Genomic DNA, 23,034 nt, shown 5'->3' with positions numbered 1-23,034 from the left:
GGCTCCAAAGTCCATACTTCAAACTTCCAGGAACTACTGTGAAGCTCGGGGGATGCCCAGAGCCACCAGCAGGCTGCAGTGAGGGTCCATGGGCCAGATCTGGGAGACTGCAGGCCTTGGCAGGCCGAGCGGAAGGGCGAGGGCCTTCCCCTGGAAACACTCCACCAGGTTCACGCGGAGCCTGGCGACTCCCCAGGGCAGCCGCGTGCTCTTCCCATGACATCACGCTGCCTCAGAACTTTTGAGGCTGAGGATTCTTGGAATGCTGGATTCACCCTGGAACAAAAATAATACCTCGTATTTAGAATGTGCTTTTGTTCCCCACAGGCTTTCCCGGGCTTCATTTCATTGTAGCCTCAGACTAGCCTTGTGATCCAGGCAGGAGTCCTGTAGGTGGGAGGCCACCCTAAGAACCTGAGTCGGGGTTGGTCTCCCCATTCTGCAGGTGGGAACACTGAGCCACGGGGAGTTGAGTGGTTGGCCAAAGCTGCCCAGCAAACTGGTTCTGGGCAATGTGGGCCAAGAGCCCTGGATTTCCAGTGGGGTTGAGAGGAGGCCTCAGAAATGGGTCCGCAGTTGAGTGAAGCTCAGAACCCCATAGAATATCCCCAAGAAAGCCTTTTTCCCTTGGCCTTGTGTGCTGCCCCAAGATGGAGGAAGGTGGCAGGAGTCTGCACGCTTTCCTCCCTTCACCACGAGGCAGCAATGAAGCCAGGGGGGCCACCCCAAAAACAAACCCCCAGCCCTGCCCCACAGGCCCCAGCCACAGGAACCAGCAGACTGTGGTGGGAAAGGGCTGTTCCCAGCACAGATGGAAACCAAGGGCTGCAGCGGCTTCTGTGGTTTTCCCCAGACGCAGTGGAGCCAAGGCTGGCTGGCTGGATCTCCAACCCTCCCATCCAGAGCCCTCCCAGGCTCTCCCCTCACCAGCCCCAGCCTCCCCATTCCCAGCAGGCCCTGGCTCAGCCCTCCGCCTTTGCTTCTGCACCACACACTGCCATAGGACAGCCCACGGCTCCCTCCTTGCTGACTTTGGCTGAGGCCTGTGGTCCTCTGAATTTGGGTTTAGTGGCTCAGCAATGGTGTGCAAGCTGCCCTACACTCTCAGCACCCTCAGTGTGGTGGCTGAGGGCGCACATTCGGGGGCCAAACTACCTAAGTTCAAACCCAGGCGCTGCTTGGTGCAAGCTGTGTGGCATTGGGCAAGTTTCTTACCCTTTCTGTGCCTTGAAGACCTCTCTGTAAAACGGGGTGAACAGTAGTGCTTCTTTTGGGGTTAAACGAAAGCCATGCCTGGCTCACTGTAACTGCTTCCTACATGTTAGCTATGAACCATTCTTTTGCATCCCTGTGATGTGAGTTTGAGTCCTGTGGCCTCAGGGCCACGCTTAGAGTGTGTAAACTGCCTGAGTCCAGGGCCTGCGCTTGGTTTATGCTCTGATGGGACTGTGTTGACTTTCTCAATAGCTTTTGAACCAGGGGCCCACATTTTCATCTTGCACTAGGTTCCACTCATTATGTGGCCAGTCCTGCCTCCAGGCCAGAGTAGGACGTAGGCCTGTGCCGCTCTCTGCTTCCTTTCCTTCGTGACTCTTGTCCTGGGATGAAGCTGGAGACCTGTTTCTGTAACTAATGTATTCACATCTGTCTCTCCAAATGGGCGCTCAGCTTCATGAAGGCAGCAGCCCTGGGCACTGGAGTCATTGCTGCCCCTCCCCAGACCACGAGGAAGAGAGAGAGAAGGCTCTGCCTCATCTGAAGAAAGTGGATGGTTTGGGAGCATTTCAGAGGCACACACAAGACACTCCGGTGGCAGAGACGTGGGTGTGATGTAGGGCGTTCCAGACTGTAATTGTATCAGGAGTCTGGAGGGCTCGGGTGGGACCCTGGGAGCTGGGGAAGGCTCCCGCTCAGGTCTGGACCTTAAGACCTGGATGGGAGTAGGGGAGTGCTGAAGGACTCCGTAGGGACAGCTGAACAGCTTTATCACACACATACCCTGCCTCCACCCCAACTTCTCTCAGAGGGCTGCAGGAGCTATGTGGCCTCAGGTGAACCCACTGACATCTCTGATTAACCTCTGGGCAGAACAGAGTCTCAGCATGTGTTTAATTAATGAAACAACAATGAACCAGCCTTTCTCTGCATCATTTATTGTTCATTCATTCATTCATTCTACAGTTGGTGAGAAAAGTCTTTGCCTGTAGGGTACAGAGGTACCAGTCAGACCTTTCTTCTATTCCAGAGCATCATTCGGCAAGGTAAACATCTCATTTCTAAAGCTTTGAGTCCATGCAGTGAGACACCACACTTCTTACGTGAACTTTTGCCTAGGCTGGCAAAGACCTCAATCTTCAATTGTTTTCCGCCCAACTCTGAGCAAAGAGAGCCACAGAATCTATTGGAGTGGGAGAGTCTGCAGCTTGGCTGGCCGCCCACGGTGGCAGGAGTGTTTCTGACGCATGCTGGCCCTCTCCTCTCAGGGTTGTCAGGAGGGAGTGTTCGGGAAGCAGCTGGTCCAGTGCTGCTGTTGCCGCCATGATGATAATGATGGGCCCTGGCAATTACAGGGCCTGTGTGTTGCCTAAGCTTTGTAGCGACGCCCCCAGTTCTCCAAAGAGCACTGAGATCTCCAATAAGTAATTGTTAAATCCAGTCATATGGCGCGTTACAGCAGAAACAGATCTGAGTTCCGATGAGGGCTTTGCCACTAACTAGCTGGGCAACCCTAGAAGAACAAAGCAACCTGTCCGGACCTTGGTTTTCTTATCCGTCATGCTGTAACTCATGTAATCCTCACAACTGCCCCTCAGGTGGGGACTGGCACAGCTGGAAACAGACACAGAGAGGTGAGATCACCCAGCCCACGAAACTGAGTGGCACAGTGCCAGGCTCTGTGCAGGCTGCCATCCCCCAGACAGACCTGGCAAGGAGTGTCCCTCAGGGGACACCCATCATCCGATTCAGCCCTGCGCGCACCATGGGTGCTGTTAGTGCAGGTCACCGTGATCCTTGTCTCTGAGGGTTCATCAACCAATGCCATGATGTCCCTTGGTTGACTCCCACATGAGGGAAGAAAACCTCCCCTCCCTTATACTTTTCCTTTTTAGGCTTCTCCATCATTCTGCAAACTGGGGTGGGTGTGTGTGGCGGCTTTTGTTCCTGGGTCCTATATGCCGTTGCTTGGCTAAGCAGCCCCTGAGCTGCAAAGAAATTGCTGGTGCCTGTGCCTCCGAGCCTCACTGCAACTCTTGCATTGTCCCAGGTGGCTGGGCCAGGGCAGGCAGAGCTCACTCAGGGCATGTGTAGGTGGGCAGGAGTGGAGGTGCCTACGCTGGTAATAAGCAGTCATCACTTTTCCTGAAGGCAAGAAATATGAGCCCATGCATAGTTTTAAAACCACTTGCCCTAGGAATTTTGCTTTCAGAAATTTTTAAGCAGACCTACAAATTATGTGGTAAAGTGTCCGACATGGAGAGAACCATAATAAGTCAGTGGCCCTCAGAATATCTAGTTGGGAACGATTATGAAATAAAAAACGAACAGAGGGACATTTGTCTCCATTTGGACTGATGTTAAAACCATTTTTTTAAAACAAAATTTGAAGTTATTCTCCCTACACCCACCTCCCAAAATGCAGCTGTGGTGTTCTGAGAACATTTTTGTTTTTTTGTATAAAAGAGAGCAGTCTTAAGAGTCAAACAAGACATCTGATTTCAGAACCCAAAGAAGAAAGAATAAACTAAATGAACGATGGAAAAAGCATAAACTGACAATTTCCATTCTCAAAAAAAATAAATAAATAAAAAGCATTATTTTCCCAACAGCAGGTGTTGCCAGTAGCACAAATGGAATATTAGTCTTATCTCCTGGGCCATTCTTCCTCACCCGAGGAAGACTTCCGCAGAAGTAAAGAGGCAGAGAGATGGGTTTTTGCCCTTCTTGCTTGCAGGGCTGCAAAACTGGGTGTCCGGTATGTTTCCCAACCCAGGAACCACATATCCATGTGTCTGAGACCAAGTGCAGTCTCCTTGCCGGGTTTCTGGGAGCAAAAGTGGCTCCTCCCTGGCCCAGCCAAACCCCAAACCCACAGGTTTCATGGGGAGCAGCCAGCTGGCCCCTGAATGAAGGTATCGACGAAACCCAGCGCCAGCAAACACAGAAGAGAGAGGAGCTGGTTTTGGCTGGCCCAGCCAACGACTGCTGACAAATATTTGTGAATGGCCAGAGCAGGGAAGCCTGGGTCTCCATTGTTGGAGAACGAGGCCCAACCCCAAGTCTGTTCCAATGCCCTTAGCAGCCCTCTTGGCTCCATCTCTGGCAAATAACTTGGACCTCAAGCAGTTATCACCACCGAGGTCTCAGTGGCCATTCAGCCCTTTCTCTCCATTAGTAGAGGTCACTGCCAGCCAAGGAGGCTATAAAGGAGACTGGGAGACAGACGGGAGGTGGCTGCAAGGTGCTGTGATTAGTTGACAGGCTTAGCCCACTCCTGGAGCCCATGGCAGTCCCTCTGCTGTGGGAGTGCACCTCATGGAGCCTCAGTTGTCTTACCTGTCGAATAGGAAGAAAGGTTCTTGGCCCGCCTGCACACAGAGACCAGTCCCAATAATTACTTGCCCTGAGAACTAAGCAAGGCCTTGTACAGAAAGAAGGAAAAGGAAGGACAGAGGGACAATCTTAGTGCCTCTTCCTCCAGTGGCATCTGGTTTCTCCTCTGCCCTCCGGGGCTCACCCAGTTGATTCTATCTGCCGTTTAGCTCCATATCAAGACCTCCTTCTTTTGAACCTGTTAGTCTTGCCTACCCAATTAGGAGGGAACACTTGAGGTGGACTCCCTGGCTTCCCTCCCAACTAAGGATGGCTTTCCACATGTACAAAGGAGCCGCCGCCCAGCAAGGGTGAGCCTGAGCACCCCCACTAGTGCCAAGTGGCCTGGGGCATTCTTGGCCATTGCTAGATTGTCAGGACTGGCTGGCTCCAAGCTCTTTCGAACCAGGAAGACATGGAATTCCGGGTCCCTCCAGATTTCCAGGAATGAACTGCAGAAGCCCTGCAGGAGCCAGCTGATTTCTTTCTGGAGCCCCTGACCACCAGCCACGTAGCAATTACTTCCTTCCCCCTCCAGGTAGACAGAAGTTGTTTTCTTTTCTGGGGGTGGAGGAGTGCACTGGGTAGAGAGAGGGAAATCCCTGATATGGCAAGTGGGAAACCAGGCAGTTTCAAGACGGATGTTGGGAAGGGCTTGGTCAACCATCCTTTGGGGACATTTCTTGGGCCATAGCTGCAGGCGCCACAAAAATGCTAAATAAGGATGACAAAAGTTGTGAGAATCAATTATTATCTGCCAGGGAATTTCCAAGGTTCCTCTCTGGGCTTAAAAATAACTCACATTGAAAGACATTGAAAGAACAAAGAGCATGGAAGGAGCAATTAGTTGAAAGTAATTGAGAAGTTAAAGAAGGGAGAATTCACAAAAAGTCACAGGCACGAGGCGCCCTGAGGAGTGGTCTGTGGGCCACAGTTTCTGCTGGGCTCTCCAATGGGGGTTGCCTTACACTCTGCAGAATGAGGGCTGCAGCTCTCCACGCTGACGCAGGCATTTGGGAGTGGGCTGGGCTGGGTAATCGGAAGGCCAGTTGGTGGTAGAATCACTGGGAGGAACCTGACTCAAGGGCCCCACTTTTCTGATGGGGCCTAACTCTTCTCCAGGTGCTGGTGCTGATAGCTCCTACCCTGCCATGGGGAGTGAAACTGAATATTTCAGCAATGCCATTGAGGAGGGAGGTGTGTTTGGGAATGGAGGGGCTGTCTCTCCCACCCAAGTGTCAAGGCAACAGTGCCCTTGCCCAGGAATGTATATCAGAACCCAACAAGATTGAACTTGGACACCAGGGATGAAAAATGTCATGCAGGCCTCCTGAGAAGGGCCCAGGGCATGCCTAGTCAGCAGGATTCAGTTCAGGGTGCCAGATTTTTACAGATATTTTAATAATGATTCTTAAATTATGGAAATCAATACAGACAACCGCAAACCTTGGACACTGTATATAAAAGCAAACCTAAGAAGACTCCGAAAGGTAGAAAGAAGACAGGCAGGTCAGGGACCTTGGGAGCTGAAGAATGACACACGGATGATTTCCTGGGGTTTTCATCTTGGCTCAGATATCCCAGACTTGGAGCTAAAGAAACTGGAGACCCAGAAACACCGTGAGGCCCGAGCAGACAAACGGAGCCCCAACAAAAGCCTACTCTTTCTAGCCAGAGGACCAGGAAAGGGGCAGCCTAGCAAGATAGAAAACTCAAGACAGTAGCTACTTTCCTCCAGCCAAACACCCCTGCAGGAACTGTAGCCCCCCTCCCACCCACTACTCCACTGGAGGTCCAATGAGGGGCAAGGAACCCAACACCCCAACAGGGTGGGGTCAAAGGGACTGTCATCCCCATTGGGGATAATGAGCTACTAAGCTTTTCAATGGTGGCTCTTCAATGAAAAAAAATTCTTTTATTAATTTTAGTGGGAAAAAATAATGCATTTAACCCCAACCCAACCCAGGATACCCTCAATTTTTCACAGATAAAATGTATCAAGTAAATATTAAAATTGAATTTATATAAGTGATAAGCAGTAAGTTGTAAGTAAATAAATACAATTTGTTCAAAACATGCTGTGCAATGAAGGTCTGTGGTACCCAAGATAGGTCACGGAGGAGGTGCAGAGCTTATTCTTTAGAAGTTTATGTTATCTTTCTGCAAAATCTTTCCACTATTTTACAACCTTTGAGGAATTCATGCTTATCTTGTGCTCCAACTGCACTTCCAGTAAAGTTGTGGCATGGAAAACACCCTGAGGGCAAGATGGAGTTTGAACATAGTAGTGCTTTGAGTGGCAGGAAGCAGCCTTCGAGCCAGCCAGAAGGGTCATGAGAATGCCCCTCACCACCTCTTCACTTGTCTTTTGGCCACAACTCAAAAGTTTGGGGGTTGTTCCTGGTGCACAACTCATACCTGTTCCCTGTGCTTACAGAGTGTTGTCAGATGAGCCTGTCTTGACCTACACCCATCATGTTAAATATTCCTGCTGTATCTGTTTGCTAGGTTGCTATAACAGAGTACCACAGACTGGGCTGTGTAAACAACAGGCATTTTGTTTTCTGACACTTCTGGAGGCTGGAAGTCCAAGACAAAGGTGTCAGTGGGGTTGATTTCTTCTGAGGCCTCTCTCCTTGAATTGCAGATGGTCTCCTTCTTGCTGTGTCTCTATGTGGTCTTTCTTCTGGGCATGTAGCCTCCCTGGTATCTCTGTGTGTCAAAGGTTCCTCTTGTTATAAGGCCACTAGTCAATTCGGATTAGGGCCCACCCTAACAGACTCATTTAATAATCACCTCTTTAAAGGTGATTTGTCACATCTTATCTCCAAATACAGTCACATTCTGAAGTATTGGGGGTTAAGGCTTCAACATATGAAGTTTTGGGGGGTGATGGGGGACATAATTTAGCCCGTAAAAGCTTCTTATAGCATATTTAGTTTGTGGGTTTGGGGGTGACAATGACAATGTTCCAGGAAAAAAAAAAAAGTTGTTTGAAAGGGATATAACTTTTCAAAAAGCATTATGGTGAATAGTCATTCATAGGAAGGTGCTTGTGAGAAGCAGGTCTGTGTATGCATCTTTGCTGGTACATGCATAGACTGTCTGGAAGATTCACACACGTGGAACGGCTGCTTCCAAGGCCATAAGTGATGACAGAGTCAGAGGCAGGAGGGTTCACTGTTATCTGCTACTGGATCTTTTTAATTTTGTTCCACGTGCATGCATTCACATATATTCTAATAATTGAATAAAGTACTGATTTTAAGGAAAGAATTGACTTTGGTCCTCTGCAGTAGCAAGGACCCGTCCGCCTGTTCTCTGCTCTATTCCCAAGCGCTGTCACAGACTCTGGCACGTAGAAGGTGCTCAGGAAGTGTTTGTTGGAAGAATGAATATATGGACAAGGCAATGACTTCCTGTTCTGGCGGCTGGGCACAGGGACTCTGACCGGCCCGCCCAGTGATTGCCCTCTCTGTCTTTCCTCTTCCGTTTACAGGCGGCAGCAGAGACCTCCAGGGGGGAACAAGCCCCAACAGCATGGTGAACACCAGCCAGGCAGTGCCAAACACAACAGAGACCACCAGAAATCGTACCAGGGGGGCTCAGCGCCCCACCCCTCAGGGAGGCCCACTCACCACGGCTACAGCCAGAACCGGCGCTGGCACCATGGCAACATGAAGCACCCACCAGGCGACAAGGGGGAGGCAGGCGCACACCGCAATGCCAAAGAGACCATGACCATCGAGAGCCCCAAACTAGAGGACACTGCAGGGGACACCGGGCACAGCGGCCTCGAGGCCCCCCGCAGCCCTGACACCCTGGCCCCGGTGGCTTCTGAGCGGCTGCCCCCACAGCAGCCAGGGGGGCCAGAGGTTGAGACAAAACGTAAAGACAGTATTCTTCCCGAGCGCATTGGGGAGCGGCCCAAAATTACCCTGCTCCAGTCTTCCAAAGACAGACTGCGGCGAAGGCTAAAGGAAAAGGTACCGGTAATTGAATTTTTGTTGTTCTCTTGCACCAGGGAGGACAGCAAGAGGTAGGCACTTTGGTAGGTGAGCACAATGCAGAGCCTTGTGGGTTTGGGGGTCTGGGGAGCCATGTACAGGGAAGCAGGGGCTTCTGTGACTGGGGACCCACCACACTGGTCCACCACTGCCAGCAGCTAGGGCCATCATGCACCCCTCCAGCACACTGGGGCTTTTCACCCTCTAGCCTCCAAGAGGCCCAGGGTAGGCACTTGGCACCAGCCCCCAGCCCAAGGGAGTCGAGGGAAGACATGCATGCCTGGGAGTGACGGGAGAGGTGCAGGGAGCATTTTCTAGGGTTAGATATTGTTTGTGCTGAAGGGACACACGTTTTTCCCCAAATGGGGAAACATGGAGCTTATGAAAGAAGGACTGAAGCTTTTCTACAGGTGAGTACCATCCAGGCAGAGGTGAGTTGTTCAGAGTGGGAGCAGGCTGATTCCAGCCTTCCTGTTTCCTGCCTTCATCATCCAGCAGCCAGGGAGTGCTCTCCAGTGCAAACCGTAAGGCGGCTCCATTCTCAGCATCACGCGGGTGCCCGCCTGCGCCAGCATGAACCCGAGAGTGAGGCCTCCTTGCGTTTGCTCCCGGGAGTCTCTTTCTGCACCCTGGTCCTGGCCTGGCCCACAGCTTCAGTAGATGACCCTAAACCTCCAGAAGAGGGATAGGGATTTGTACTCGCAGCATTAAGTCCACTGTGCTCACCCTAGCACCACCACCCCTGACCCCACTGCCCAGCAAGGGCACAGGTAAGGTCACCCTGGAGAGGACCTGTCCCAAGAAAGGCCAACTTGCCCACAGCCATCCCACACAGCAGCAGGGCCTACAGAGTCTTCCTCCTGGGGCTTCTGCAGAGCTCCATGTTCTAGGCTTCTCCTCCATCTTCCCCGACTGCTGTCTTTCCTCAGGCTCTTACCCCAGAGGCCAGGCCCAAGGTCCACACTCAGGCAGGATAAGGCAGGTCAGACCTCTGCTTGGATCCACTCTTGAAGATAAGATGCTGCTCCCAGTATCCGCCCCACCAAATCCTCTAGAGTTCTGCTAAATGTAACTGCAGGGCGGCAGAATGGAAACAGCACGGGCTTTAGAACGCAGCTGAGCAGGCTCAGACCTCACTTTGCCTTTGACTGGCTGAGTGGTCTTGGGCAAGTCACCTAACCTCCCTGAGCCCCAGTTACTCATCTGTAAAATGGGTGTAATACTACACACCTTGCTGAGAGACTGTGAAGGTTAAATGAGATAACGTGTACAGATGTGTTCTTGTGGGTAGTTCCTATTCTATATGCAGACCACTGTTCCTGCCCTGGGGCCCAGACGGTCTGGAGAGAGGGGTATATGGGGGAATGGAACAGAGAAGATAGATCTATAGATCAATTTCAAGAACTCCACTCAGGCGAGGCCTCCTGAACTCTTGGATCAAGAAGACAAGGGCTCAGGCTCAAGCTGGGTCACTCCCCACTCTGCTAGCTGCTCACTCTAAAAAAGGGTAAATCCTAGGTGGCCACCAGCCACGTCCTAAACATTTTCATCAGGGAAAGTAACACTGTCCTTGTCCCTTTCAAGAGACGGGTAAAGCGTGAGATGTCTCTTGGGGTGGGGAGTTGTGTCCTATTAACTTTACCCAGGGACTCAGAGTAGCCTTCCCTGAAGAGGTGGTTGGGTTTGAGGAGAAGAACTAGGACACCCTATTCCTTCACCCAGGATTCAGCCCTTTTTTTTTTTTTTCGGAGACAGAGTCTCGCTCTGTCGCCCAGGCTGGAGTGCAGTGGCGCAATCTCGGCTCACTGCAAGCTCCGCCTCCCGGGTTCACGCCATTCTCCTGCCTCAGCCTCCTGAGTATTCGGTTCTCGAGCGAGAGACTATATGCCCTTGGAACTCGATCCCACCATGGAAGGGCTCAAGGAAAGCTATAGATTTTCTCGTCTAACCTCACCATGTTACCTGTGAGGAAACTGAGATCCAGAGAGTGAAATCACTTACCCAAAGCAACACAGCTAGAGGCACAGAGTGGGTGGGGTCTAGAGCCTTGGTCTGTGCCTTCTAGCCCAGAGCTTCTATTGTCAGGGACAGAAGAACAAGCGTGGATCTCATTTCATGACCCTGACCCTGCCCTTCCAGCCAGATCTCACTTCCCCACAGTTAAGTTGTTCCCATTCTTGGCCACCAAGAATGAGTCAATACAATAAGATGACATTTTTTTCTTCTTCAAGCCCCTGATCTGATCCTAGTTGCAGTGAAACCTCATAAGGCTGTAGGGCTTTTTACTTGTAATGTCCCTCCTAGAAGCGCCAACTGTTTTAGTGGCACATGGGAGGATTCCTTCGTGTGTGGCATATGTCTACAGAAGACCAGCACGGTCTCCACAGGACAAAAAGCCAGAGCTGTGCCCACAGGGAGCCCTATGTCCAGAGAACAAGTCCTCCTTGGACATTCAGAGCTGAGGGTGTGGGGGACAAGGTGGGCACTGCCCGGGCCGGTTTTAACCACCACTGCAGGCATTTTGGATCTGACCTGCCTTCCTGACCAAGTCTTCCTACCCTCATTTTCTCTTTGGCCCGATTTCATATTTGTTATCTTATTTCCTCTTTCATAAGCTCCATTAAATCATTTCTAAATTAAGACATTTGATGGACAAATAAACAAACAAAAAAAAAAGCCAATGTATATGAGAATCCTGGGTAGGAGCTAGAAGCCAAAAGCAGTATCAGCCCTGGATGTCATAGGGGCCAAGAAAAAAGGCAACAAGGAGCTTTTGGCGCATGAGGGGTCTTTGGTGGAGGTTCCCAGAGGGACCAGCCCTCAGATCCAGGAAAGCAGGCCTGGTCCTGCTTTCTGCGGGTGGCCACCCTTTTTCCACCAGGCCACCCCCACACAGAGACCTCGGCTTCACTCAGGCATATTCATTTGTCTCCGACACCCCCAGGATGAAGTGGCCGTGGAGACGACCACTCCCCAGCAGAATAAGATGGACAAGCTGATCGAGATCCTGAACAGCATGCGAAACAACAGCAGCGACGTGGACACCAAGCTCACCACCTTCATGGAGGAGGCCCAGAACTCCACCAACTCTGAGGAGATGCTGGGCGAGATCGTGCGCACCATCTACCAGAAGGCCGTGTCCGACCGCAGCTTCGCCTTCACCGCCGCCAAGCTCTGCGACAAGATGGCGCTCTTCATGGTGGAGGGAACCAAGTTCCGGAGCCTGCTCCTCAACATGCTGCAGGTAACCGGACGCCAGCTGCCACTGCCCCACGCCCCTGCCCCTCTGCGTTCGGTGAGTTATTCCTAGCGAGAAGGCTGCGAGTTCTGGCCACAGCTGGACTTTTCTCAAGTTCCGCCCTTGCCCGATTAATTATAGAAAACACAAAGGCAGTCAAGGGGCCAGGAATGAGCGGCTGGATTTGTGTGTGTTTATGTGTGGGCTCCCTGGTTACGATGGACCAATATAATTTTATAGGTGCTTTATGTTTAACCAGCCTTTCCCATTTTCTATTTTCATAATGAGAGGCTGGCTCTTGGTCTCAACCTGGCTTTGTGCTTTGACCTCTCCACATCCAAGCAGACATGAACTTGCTGTGGGCTTCTCTTTTCCTCCTCCTTCCACCCAGGGCCAGATCCTTAGACCTTTGCAGGTATGCAGGTGGTCATCGCTGGTAGTGAGATGGGTTTGAGCAAAGTCACACATGAGCAGAAAAGGGACAGTCTGTCTACCGACACACTAGGGCTCCTGGGCAGAGGGAAGGCATGGTGATACAAGACTGTCTTCATCCTTGCTCTTTCCCTCTTAATATCCCTTCACCTCCGAGAGTGTAACCCCACCCCGATCATTGCTTCCTCCATGGAGACCTGCATCCAGTGGTTCTATCTGCATGAGTGTGTCGTGGGAGTGGGCGCGTGTGCTTGGACGGAGCTTAGCAACGTTTCATCTCACAAGTGCCCGCTTGTCTGTATGGGCAGTAGCAGATGAGCTGGTGGCCCCAAAACTGGTGACATCAGGCAGAGATAGCAGGGTCATGGGATGGTGGCCATACCAGGTCCTGGGACTGTCCTTGGAGACCCTTGGCTGGGGCAGAGCTATTTCTCCTTTCCTCCTATTTTGTATTTTAGAGACTAGTTGAGATACAAAGTGAGTTGCCAGTCCAGGTGAGATAAAATGGTAGTTTCCAAGTAATGAAGTAGAATGGCAGGCTACAGAGCCATCTTAACTAGGTTGACCATACAATAGATCATCCAAACTGCAACACTTGTGAGAGTCAAAGGGGTTCAGTTCATAATTATACCTAGACAACAGGTGTAAACAAGGCAGGGCACATGGCCACCCTCACCTTAACCACGTGGTTCGCAGTCTGCCATCTTCCCTAAAAGCTGGGAGAAAGTTGCCGCTAAGGCCACCTCCGCATGTAGCCGGCAGGGCTCCATCCCCACCCACCCTCTCCTTTGCATGTGAGTTGCACTCACTGCAACATGAGCCCTCCCTGGCCAGCCTGGGCTGCTTCTCTCCTGCTCCAGGCCCTGATCAAGTTCCCATTCCTGGATCGCCCGCACTCCCCTGGTGACGAATTCCCGTATTACCTGAGGGATTTGCACATGGGGCATGTTCCTCGCAGGCCGGAATGTCCTGGGAGCATGTGGAGAGTGGCGGGCAGGGAGAAGCCTGTCTGCCACAGAGCACCTGGCACAGGCGAGTCAGAGACAGCATCAGCCTATGGTCTTGGCTTTAGGTTTTGTTTTTCAAAAAGGGGCCAGGATGGGGCAAGACTTCTAGACAATGGTTGCCAGCTCCAAGTAACCCAGCCAGACCCAGTGGCAGACAGGCACCCAGGGCATGGGGCACTTGGGCAGGGCAGCTGGCTGCAGGGGCCACCTCAGATCGAGCATTTCTTCCAACTTGCCATGGTAAGGGTGGCCTCACCCACAAGTGTCCAGCGGACCATCAATCCTGGGGAACACTCAGCCACAAAGGGGGCCCTACGGCCCCCGCGCTCACCTCTCAATCAACCACAAAGTGCACTGGCTTAGGACAGCCTCCAGATGTCCCAGCAGGAAGGGAACCCGTTTGGCTGCGTTTAACTCAACAAAGTCCCCTGCATTCCCCAGCTAAGAACTTCTTGTGGGATTAGTGTGCTGAGAGACAGTTTGGCAAACACTACGGCAGGGAAAAAACACAAAATTGAAAGCTGGGAAGGAAGGATTCCAGACCTGATTCGTTTGTCATCAGTTGGAGCTTGGCCTCTATAGTTCCCTCTGGGAAAGTGCAAACAATAGCCTTCATCAGTGCACCGTTGATTCTGCGCTGCTGGAGATGAGCTGGGGCCTCAGGAAGGGGCACGAGGGACCCCGTGTGAGCCTTTCGCTTTCTCATGCTCCCAAGGCCTTGCCATTGGTAGGAAACTGTCCTGGGCCCCTAAATCCTCACAAACCCACTCACCCCATATTGTGGCTCAATGGTAGGTCTGTCATGAGTGATGCAGGCTTTGGGACCAGCCCCAGAGACCCAGCCCTGTGGGTGCCACCTTGTCTCTGGGGCAGAGAACTGGCAGTCCACATCCTGCTCCCCACCCCTCACCAGCCAGGCTGAACCTCCCACTACACCCTGCATGGACGGACTCTCCCCCAGCCCAGAATTCACTTCTCTATCCCACTCTGAGCATGCACCTCCCCCGAAGCAACTCACACTCCTTCTTCAGGTGGTGCTGAGGCCGCACTTTCCAGGAAGCACCGGCCCTTCTCCTGTCCCAGCACCTCTCATCCTGTAGCCACAATGTTCAGCCACCCTCCTAGTATTCACTGAGTATTCCTAGAGTGCCAGGCGCCAGCCTGGGGACTGAGCATACAGCAGTCAGTGAATGGGCACAGCTTTGTCCTTAAGAGGTTTGCAGTGAGGAAGGAGTTGAACTTAAACCAATGGCCACATGAATCCACAGTGACAAACTGGGGTGTGTGCTGTTACTGCCCTCCTATCTTGGGCTCTGGGAGGTGGGAACCCCTCTACTTTCTGCACCTCTGTATCCCAGGGGCTGCACAGTGCCTGGTGCTAGAGGGCCCTCGGTCGTCATGGAGAAATGGATGTCTGAAAAGGAAGGTGCTGGAAGCCTACCTTCTTCTGAGCTAGGGGCCTGCAGGGACAGCTGAAGTCCAGGGCAAGAAGGGAACCCCCCCACCACAAGGCAGTCACGGCTTACATTCTGAGGCTTCAAAGCGGCTCCTCCTCCCCTCCCCCACAGCAGAGGAAGCCAGCCATTTGCCTAGGTAGAGTACCTGAGGGTCAGGTCTTTAGAAATCTAAATGTCCACGTAGGCCACCACTCACCACTGTTCACCACCTGCAGTCCCAGCTTTCATGTGAGCCAAGGAGGGAGCCCCTTGAGAGTATAACCAGAGGCTTGATCTGTGTACTCAGGCCTCCTGGGTGGCTAGACAATGCCTTTTCGGCTGCCATGGGAAGGCGGGTGGACTGTGCTGGTGCGGGGCTGCCCTGACCCCACAGTGGCCCCCTGACTCCAAGACCCAGAGGACACCTGAACCACATCTGGCTGAGCCTCCTCAGGCCCTGTGCCCCTCTCTGCAGCCAAGGAGACAGAGGTACAGCGGGCCTTTCTGGGCAGCATAATTCATGGCCCCTCACCGCCCAACCCCAAGAGGTGCAAGAAAAGAAAGCGATGGGCTGGGCTTAGCACAATCAGCTTTCCCTCTTAACACCTCCAGGGATGTCTTTTTTCACCTGACTTCATTTTCTGGCAAGCTATGTTCGCATTCCTTCCTGGCAGGCAGTTCTAGACCCGGCCTGCACAGCCTTCCCCGCTGCTTCCTCCCTGAGGTTTGCACTCAGCTCCATCCACTCAAGGCCCATCTGGCTCTAGGTCCCCAACCAGCACCTGGTTCGGTTTGGCAGCCTCCGAGATGCCCCATAGGATCAGGTTCAGCTACCACTTCCACACACAAGTTCTGGGACCCGGCTTAGCAATGCAGGCTCCAAAGGGGCCAGGGTGTGAAGTGCCTCCTTAGCACAGCTCCCAGCAGCGGTCTTTACACTTGGTTCTCCCTGGCTGACTTCTCTTGCTGCCAGGGCTTTGATGATGCGAGCCAGCAGCATGGAGGGAGAGGGGCAACCTCAGATGTGGTCAACATTCTGCAGCAGAGGTACAAGGGCTCTTGCCAAGCTGGGGTGCAGCCCCCATGGAGTGGGAAGTGCAGGGTGGGAGAAGGGAGAAGGTCTAAGGTCCTTTAACCCTTCCCAGCCAGACTCAGCACTGCTATCTCAAGGAACCCAGAAGCACCATTCTCATGAGCCATGACAGTGCTGGAGCCCCCGGGGTCTCAGAGGACCCCGTCACCAATCCCACGGCTCCAAAATGGTCTTCAGTTTTTATATCCAAGCCAATTCCTTTTTGTCTGAAATGTGGCCCTTTTTTTAGTAGTGTCCTTGTAAGTAAAATTCTGTTTATTAGACAGACATTTCTTAAATGTGCCAAGCATGTTGTCTTTATTAGGTCAGGGGTTCCCAAATTGGAATGCGTATGAATCACGTGGCATTTTGTTTAAATGCAGATTCTGATGCAGGAGGCCTGGGATGGGCTGGAGATTCTGCGTTTCAAACGTGCTCCTGGTAGATGCTAGTGCTCTCGTCCAGGGATCACAGTGGAAGGCACAAGGCATTGAATGACTGATGGTTTGTAGGTGGTGGCTTTGTTTCATAGATGGGCAGACTAAAGCACAGTCTCTCACCAGTGTGATTGTCAGAGTGGAGGTCTGGCCTGGGAATATTGCATTTCAGATACTGGCTCTTCTTTAGGTCAGTGGCTCTCAGCCTCGCTGTGCATGAGAATCATTAAAACATAGCAGGCAGGGGGCCTACCCCTAATCAGTTGATTTAGATTCTCCAAGGACACAACCTGGGCATTCCTTAGCCAGGGGGGAACACCGCCATTGAGGAGACACCCCAGAGACACCAGACTGTTTCATCGTGGCCACTTATGAATCAGCTGGCTCTGCCTGTCATGCCGCGAACCAGTCAAGAAATACCTGCCAGGTGCTGGGCTCTTTGCTGAGCCATGGGGGAAAACTCCAAGCCTGAGATGGCAGGAGAACCCCGTTACACAGGAGGCCTCAGCTGCTGAGAACATGCCTTCCACTCCCCCAGCCTCGGACTCTTCTCATCGTCGCTCTGAGCCTCCTCCTTGATGAGATGAAAGCCACCTCTTCTCTCCCACTGCCTCCATTTCTCTCTGTCCTCAGCTCCTTTTCCCATTTTCCTTTTCCTTGGCCTGGGATATGTGTTGGAACAGCTATCACATGTTTTAGGAAAAGTGCCTCACTCTCACCCACGGTGCCAGGCTGTACCAGAGGCTGGGACTTCGCAGTTCAGCCTGTCTCCCCGCACCCCTTCCCACCAAGGCTCCCAACTTCTCCGGCTTTACAGGGTCCTGACTGCAGACTAGACTGACTAACTAGATGATGAGCATCGATTGTTTCCGACCTACAGGAGAATGTGGGCTGCCCAGGGTGCCTGGGTTAGAGAAGGAACCAAAAGTTTCCCTGGATCCTCATCAGGGAATTGTGGTGTGATACAGGGCGGTGAAGGGGCTCCAGTTTCTCAGAGAAGTGAAGAACGAGTGTGCCTCTTTTTATGGGACCTTTGGAATGACAAGAATGGAAGCCTGAGCCCCCTCCGCCCAGCACTGCCCTGTCACTGCCCTGGGACGTCCACGTGGGCTCTGGGAATGCTCCTGTGCTGAGACAGGCTTGGGTAGTACAAGTTCAAGCCCTCCTCTGTTGAAATGTGTGTGCTCTGTTTAGCCAAGAGGTGTCTGCATCCGAGCTATGCAGAGCAAAGTATTATTAGAGCCGGCATCAGTGTGTCTGTAACTGAACCCAGCTCTCCCTAGCAACCGTTGCCAACAACACATCTAACAGAAGGATGCGATACCTTTTTTTGAAAAAAAAAAAAAAAATTCATCTCAACCAAGTCGTAAACACAGCAGGCCTGTTGTGAAAAGACAACACAAAATCAGAATCTGGTGTGTGACCAGATTTCAAAACAAATTGCTCTTCTCTAGCACCTTCTAGAAGACAGCCCCTTGAAAAGCTGACCTTGAGCTAAAGAGCAGAGAAACTCTTCAGAGTTTCTGCCTGGGTCGTCATCAGGCATTGTGTTTTGGGCTTTTCATACATAGAAGCTCAATTGGGTGGTGACTCTGGGGTCTCTGGGAATGACTCTAGCTCAGAAGGGGCACTCAAGATTTTCTGGCTTGGCTTTCCTTATCAGTGAACCTCTCAAGTGTGAGACAAGCCTGAAGATGTATCTTACCCTCACCTCATCCTGGATGTGTGTGTTGCCCCCACTTCAGCCCCTGTTTCTCCCGTCCTCCTGCCCCTCTCCTTGTCCCATGTTTTCAGGCTTGGGAAGAAAACCTGGGCGGTTCCTCTAACTCTCTTCCTAAGGGGAAAACCTCCTTCTCGTGATTCTCTCAAGGTCTCTGGAAAATCAAGCCGTTCCCCTTTGTCAGAAGTTTGAAGTTCCTAACTCTTGTCTTTTACATAGGAAGGGAGGAGGGGGACTGATACCGATTCCTGGAGTCTAGGTTGTAAACTCCTAGAGGGCCAGAATCCTGGCCAAGTTATAGGCTGTCCCCGGCTCCTTTCTTCATGGTTCATAGTAGAGACTCAGGAAATCGCTGTGGAAGGGAGGCATAGAGCCATCAGTCATGGGTACCAATGCTCCCTGGGGCATGAGGGGCTTTGAAGCTCTTCTGAGCACTTTCCTATGTGTGAATCGGAGGTAGGTTCCAGGACAGGGATCCCTCCCCAGGTTTATACTGGGGAAAGTGGCTCAGTGAGGCTGCAAGTTTCACTCAACATCACGAGGCTGGCCGGAGTTTCTGGCTCCCATGCCACATCCTAAATAGGGTGTAAGGCTCAAAAGCTTGGGAAAATCAAGAATCCATATCATGGTTGGGAGCAATGGCTCATGCCTGTAATCCCAGCACATTGCAAGGCCAAGGCAGAAGGATTGCTTGAGGCCAGGAGTTTGAGACCAGCCTGGGCAACATAACAAGACACCATCTCTAAAAAAACAAAAAAAAATTAGATAGGTGTGGCTGCATTGCTACTGAAGCCCCAGCTACTCCAGAGGCTGAGGCAGGTGGATCCATTCAGCCCAGGAGTCGAGGCTGCAGCGAGCTAGGACCCTGCTGTTGCACTCTAGCACGAGCGACAGAGTGAGACTCTAGAAAACAAAAAAGAATCCATCTCAGGAAGTCATCAATTGGGATTTCAAAATCCACCTGTGGAATAATCCCACTGTGTTTCCAGGGGTTGCTGAGTCTCTGAGCTTTCTGGGCCTTTGGAGGCCAAGGGTACCTGAAGTAACCCCTGCACTCTCCATTCGCCCTAGTCCCTATGAAAGCACACAGGCTGCTGGCCCTGGTTCCCATTTCCTGCTTGCATCCTCTCCCTCTTCTCAGACCCCCTCCCTTATTTCTGCACACCCACTGCTGAGCCGATGTGCACTCCAGGCATGTAAACTAATTTTAATGTTGGCCCAAGCCAGGCACACCCAGGGATAGAAGCACATTGTTCTGTGCATTCCAAAGCCTGAGCAAAAGCCCTGGCCATATACACGTCGAGCTCCCCTCCACCAGTTGCTAGAAATCAGAAAGGCTGAAGCAAAGGACCAGAGGCAGTGCAAGCCGCTTTCCCCATGGGCAGGCTGCGCAGAAGCTTGCAAAAGCCCAGAAAAGGGCTGTTTTTCTAAAAATGGCTGGCATCTGAGCTCCTGCCCTGCCCCCCGCAGGTCATCTGTCCCCATGCTGAAGGCCGTGCCCTGCAAGGGATATGCAGAGTTGCCACACACATTTCCCTGAAGGTGGGCATCAACAGGCCTCGGCAGGTTGGCCTGGCATCACAGGAGGCCAGCAGTCACAGGAGCTTGACCCCTGCCCAGGATTCTGTGGCAGCCCTGGGCTCCCCCAACAGGAAGAGCCGATGCCTGACTCCTATCCATGTTCTTTGCCCCTGCTGCCAGAGCCACAGTGGGTAGGAGCCGTGTGCCTCATTGCCCTGCACTTGCTTTGGAATGAGTAAATATGACCTGCTTTTCTCCAATCTTTATTTCTTCTCAATGCTTATTGGGCACCTGCTATACACCATGCACTGTGGCGGATCCTGTATGTCTCTGTTCACTTGCCCTCTGCTGTGGTCTTTCAATCTGTGCAAATCTGAAGCATTGCATTCAAGGACCCAGGTGGGATACCTCAAAGTCAGTGCTTAGACCAGATCGCCCTGACCGTTCGGTTTGGGTGGGGCGGAGGAACATGTGGCTTTCAGGAGTGCTAAGCCTGTGGTTCTCTCTGGAGCTTTGAAGTGCTCAGTGAGACAGAGCAGCCAATGACTGGATCATAAACAAGCATTTTGATTTTTGAATCCAAAAATAAGCAGAGGAAAGAAAATGACCACTGATCCTCAGCCAGTCCTGGAAGGTGCCCAGAACAGCAGCATGCCAGGTGTCCGGTCATCATATCATCGGGGGGGCCTTGGGTACCGTTGCTGTGCCAACTACCACCCCAGGCCCCCAGGGACCAGCGAGCTTCCTGCAAAACCAAGTGTCCAGCTTCCTGCCTCTGCACCACTGCTATATTCTTCAAAATCACAGAGAGCCCTGCTCCTGAGAAAGCCAAAAATGGGCTTTTACAAGTCTCATGGGTGGTCTACTACAGGCCTTGTCAGAGACTCTAGATGGGCAGAGGCTGAGTGAGGCTTGGACAAAAGTCACTCCTTTCCCGTGAAAAGTGGCCATTGCCCTGTGTTGTTAGGAGTGTGGGTGGCTCAGGAGGGGAGAGCAAGACCAGCCTGCAGCTTCACAAATCAGGTCAGCTGGGCCATCTGGAGCAGACAGGTGCGGGTCGTGCCCCTGAAGCTCATTTCTCTAGACAGGATTTCTTGCCCCGAGGCAGCAACGCTAAGGCCTGAGGAGCAGCAAACCTGTGCGGTAGCATTGACTGCTGTCTCGATGCTGATCTTGAGCATTTAAAACATGTCTCTGCACCCGCGTTTCTGTCCTGGGAGGGATGATTGGGTTGTGGTGGAGCTTAAATGAGGTAATGCATGCACGGACCCCAGCTCTGAGCCACAGCACTCAGATGGCTCCATCAGTGTGGGTGCCCTGCCCTGGTGGGATGAACTGGGAGGCCCTTCTAACTTTATCCCATCCTAGATTCCCAAAGACCACCCCATGCCTCAGTCTTGGGCAGCATTTCCATTTCCCCCTCCTACGCTGATTAAGCGTGCAACAATGAGGGCCGGCAATGAGTGCTTTCAGACTGTTGTCTTCATGGGCAGTGGGCCCAGGATTGACAGGTGTACTCTTCCTCCTAGTCAAATCTGCCTCCTCCAGGAAGCCTTCCCTGATCTCCCAGCCCAGGGACCTCACCTTCCTCTGACCCTTGAACATTTACCGTGTATCCCTTTCATGGAGTCTTCTGGGCTCCCCCATTTAAGCTTTTCTTTTCTGAGACTTGGGTCCGTGGATGTCTTGGGGCAAAGCATGTGTCTGGGTCATCTTTGTGTCCCACCACCATACTGGTACACACTAGGTATTCAGCAGGCGTCAGCTGGCTGGTTCTAGGAGCTTCCTTCTGTGGGGAGGAAGGAGCCTGGGTAGACAGGCGTGGGAATAGCACAGGCCACAGCCACAAAAGGGAATGGCCTGGGGTTTTCTCCCTCTCGCTTCTGGGCCAGAAGAGCTTTACCCAGGTCAGGAATTATTTCACCATCACCCGTGTCTCTTGCCAGAGCGTGTCCTCTTCCCTGCATGCCCTCACCCCCCACCCCGGGTTCATTTTCCCTGCTAAATCCCCTGATAGAACTTGGCCGGGCACTGCCCTGTCTGAGGCTGCCACGCTGAAGCAAGCCCTGCAGATAAGTGGGTTACCGGAGAAGGCCAGCTCGGGTGTCCCAGGCCCCAGAGGGTCACCCCTGGCTGGCTGGCAGTTCACCCCCAGCACCTCCTCCTCCTCCTTCCCCGGAGTCAGGCAGGCAGGAAGGAGACAGCAGATCCTTCCCCGCAGCTCCGTGAGTGGCCGGCCCCCAGCCGCCACGGGGAATCTGAGCTATGCTAAGCGGCTCCAGATCGCAGCATCTCTGCCCTGCCCGGGCACGGCCGGCCCAGACAGGGCGCCTCTACCTGCCGTGGTTGCTGCTGGAAAGCTGGCACCGCCTGGGCCGATGGAAAAAATCTCCCTGCGGGTTATGTAACTGCTCACCGCCCTGTCCCTGGCTCCCCAGGGAGGCTCCCAGCCACTACCAAGGGGGAGCGGTGGCCCCTGGGCAGGAAGGGGACCGCAGAGGGTCACTCTTTCAAAAGGAAGAAAATTGTATTGAGTTATCTGAGGTCCTCCTCTGGAACCAGCCTGTGCACGGCCCCAAGGTGTTTCCTGAAAATGCTTAAGGAGCTCAGAGGCCTGCCCCAGCAGTATAGCAAGGAAAGAGCTAGACCTAGCGGGAGGGAGTGGCCACAGAGGAGGAAGAGGGCAGGACAGTTTTGTTACTGTTTTTCTTTTCTTTTCTTTTCGGCAAATTATTATTGCAGTAACATATACCTTAAAATTCACCATCTTAACTAGTTTTAAGTGCACAGTTCAGCAGTACCCCGCACACCCACAATGTTGGACAGTGCCCATGACCATCCCCCACCGCCCCACCAAACCCTCTCATCACCCCAAACAAAAGCCCTGTACCCACCATAACTCCCCTACAGCAATAACTCCCCTGCAGCCTCCCCTCCATCTTCCATCTCCATGAATTCACCCACTCTACAAATAGCACACACAGGATATCATGCAGTATTTTTCTTTTTGTGTCTGGCATATTTCACTTCACATCGTGGTTTCAAGATTTATTCATGTGTCAGAATTCCCTTCTTTTTCATGGCTGGCTAATATTCCATTTTGTGTCTATACCACATTTTTTTTATCCACTTATCTGTCAATGTGCACTTAGTTTTCTCCCACTTTTTGGCTATTGTGATTCATGCTGATAGGAGCATACACACACAAATATCTGTTTGAGTCCCCGCTTTTGATTCTTTGGGGTATATACCTAGAAGTGGAATTGCTGGATCTTATGGAAATTTTATCTTTAACTTTTTGAGTATCTGTCAAACTGTTTCCAGGAAGGGTGTTTTTGATGGGGGAAATATCATGAATCAAGAGCCAAAGAAATGACACAAGTGAGGGACAATAAGGACACTGCCTTACTGAAATTCAGCTGAGAGCTGGAGGAAGTCTATAAGGTGGACTGACTAAGAGGCAGAAGGAGCTGGACTTTATAAAGTGGGACTCAGCGAGCCATTGTGGGTTCTTGAGATGTAGTTCCAGGATCAATTAAAAATCATAGACCAGTGTAGACTTGCAGGAAGGATC

General features: G+C 52.2%; 1 protein-coding gene across 6 annotated transcripts in view; it reads left to right on the top strand.

Moving 5' to 3' along the window:
* CTIF (cap binding complex dependent translation initiation factor) overlaps window positions 1-23,034 on the top strand; it is a 336,159-nt gene that overhangs the window by 222,064 nt on the left and 91,061 nt on the right. For 4 of the 6 annotated variants that reach the window (XR_002730748.1, XM_023207584.1, XM_023207583.1 and 1 more), the window contains 2 exons: window positions 8,090-8,582; window positions 11,542-11,841. Coding sequence is in view for 5 of the 6 variants with exons in the window: in XM_023207584.1 (XP_023063352.1) it covers window positions 8,090-8,582; window positions 11,542-11,841 (793 nt within the window). In the remaining variant the exon portion in view is untranslated. The remainder of the gene's footprint in view (window positions 1-8,089; window positions 8,583-11,541; window positions 11,842-23,034) is intronic. The other 2 variants (XM_023207585.1, XM_023207582.1) reach the window with 1 other exon arrangement.

The sequence above is a fragment of the Piliocolobus tephrosceles genome, chromosome 18 (assembly GCF_002776525.5).
Source record: "Piliocolobus tephrosceles isolate RC106 chromosome 18, ASM277652v3, whole genome shotgun sequence".
Lineage (NCBI taxonomy): Eukaryota > Metazoa > Chordata > Mammalia > Primates > Cercopithecidae > Piliocolobus > Piliocolobus tephrosceles.
This window is presented reverse-complemented; position numbering and strand designations above follow the sequence as displayed.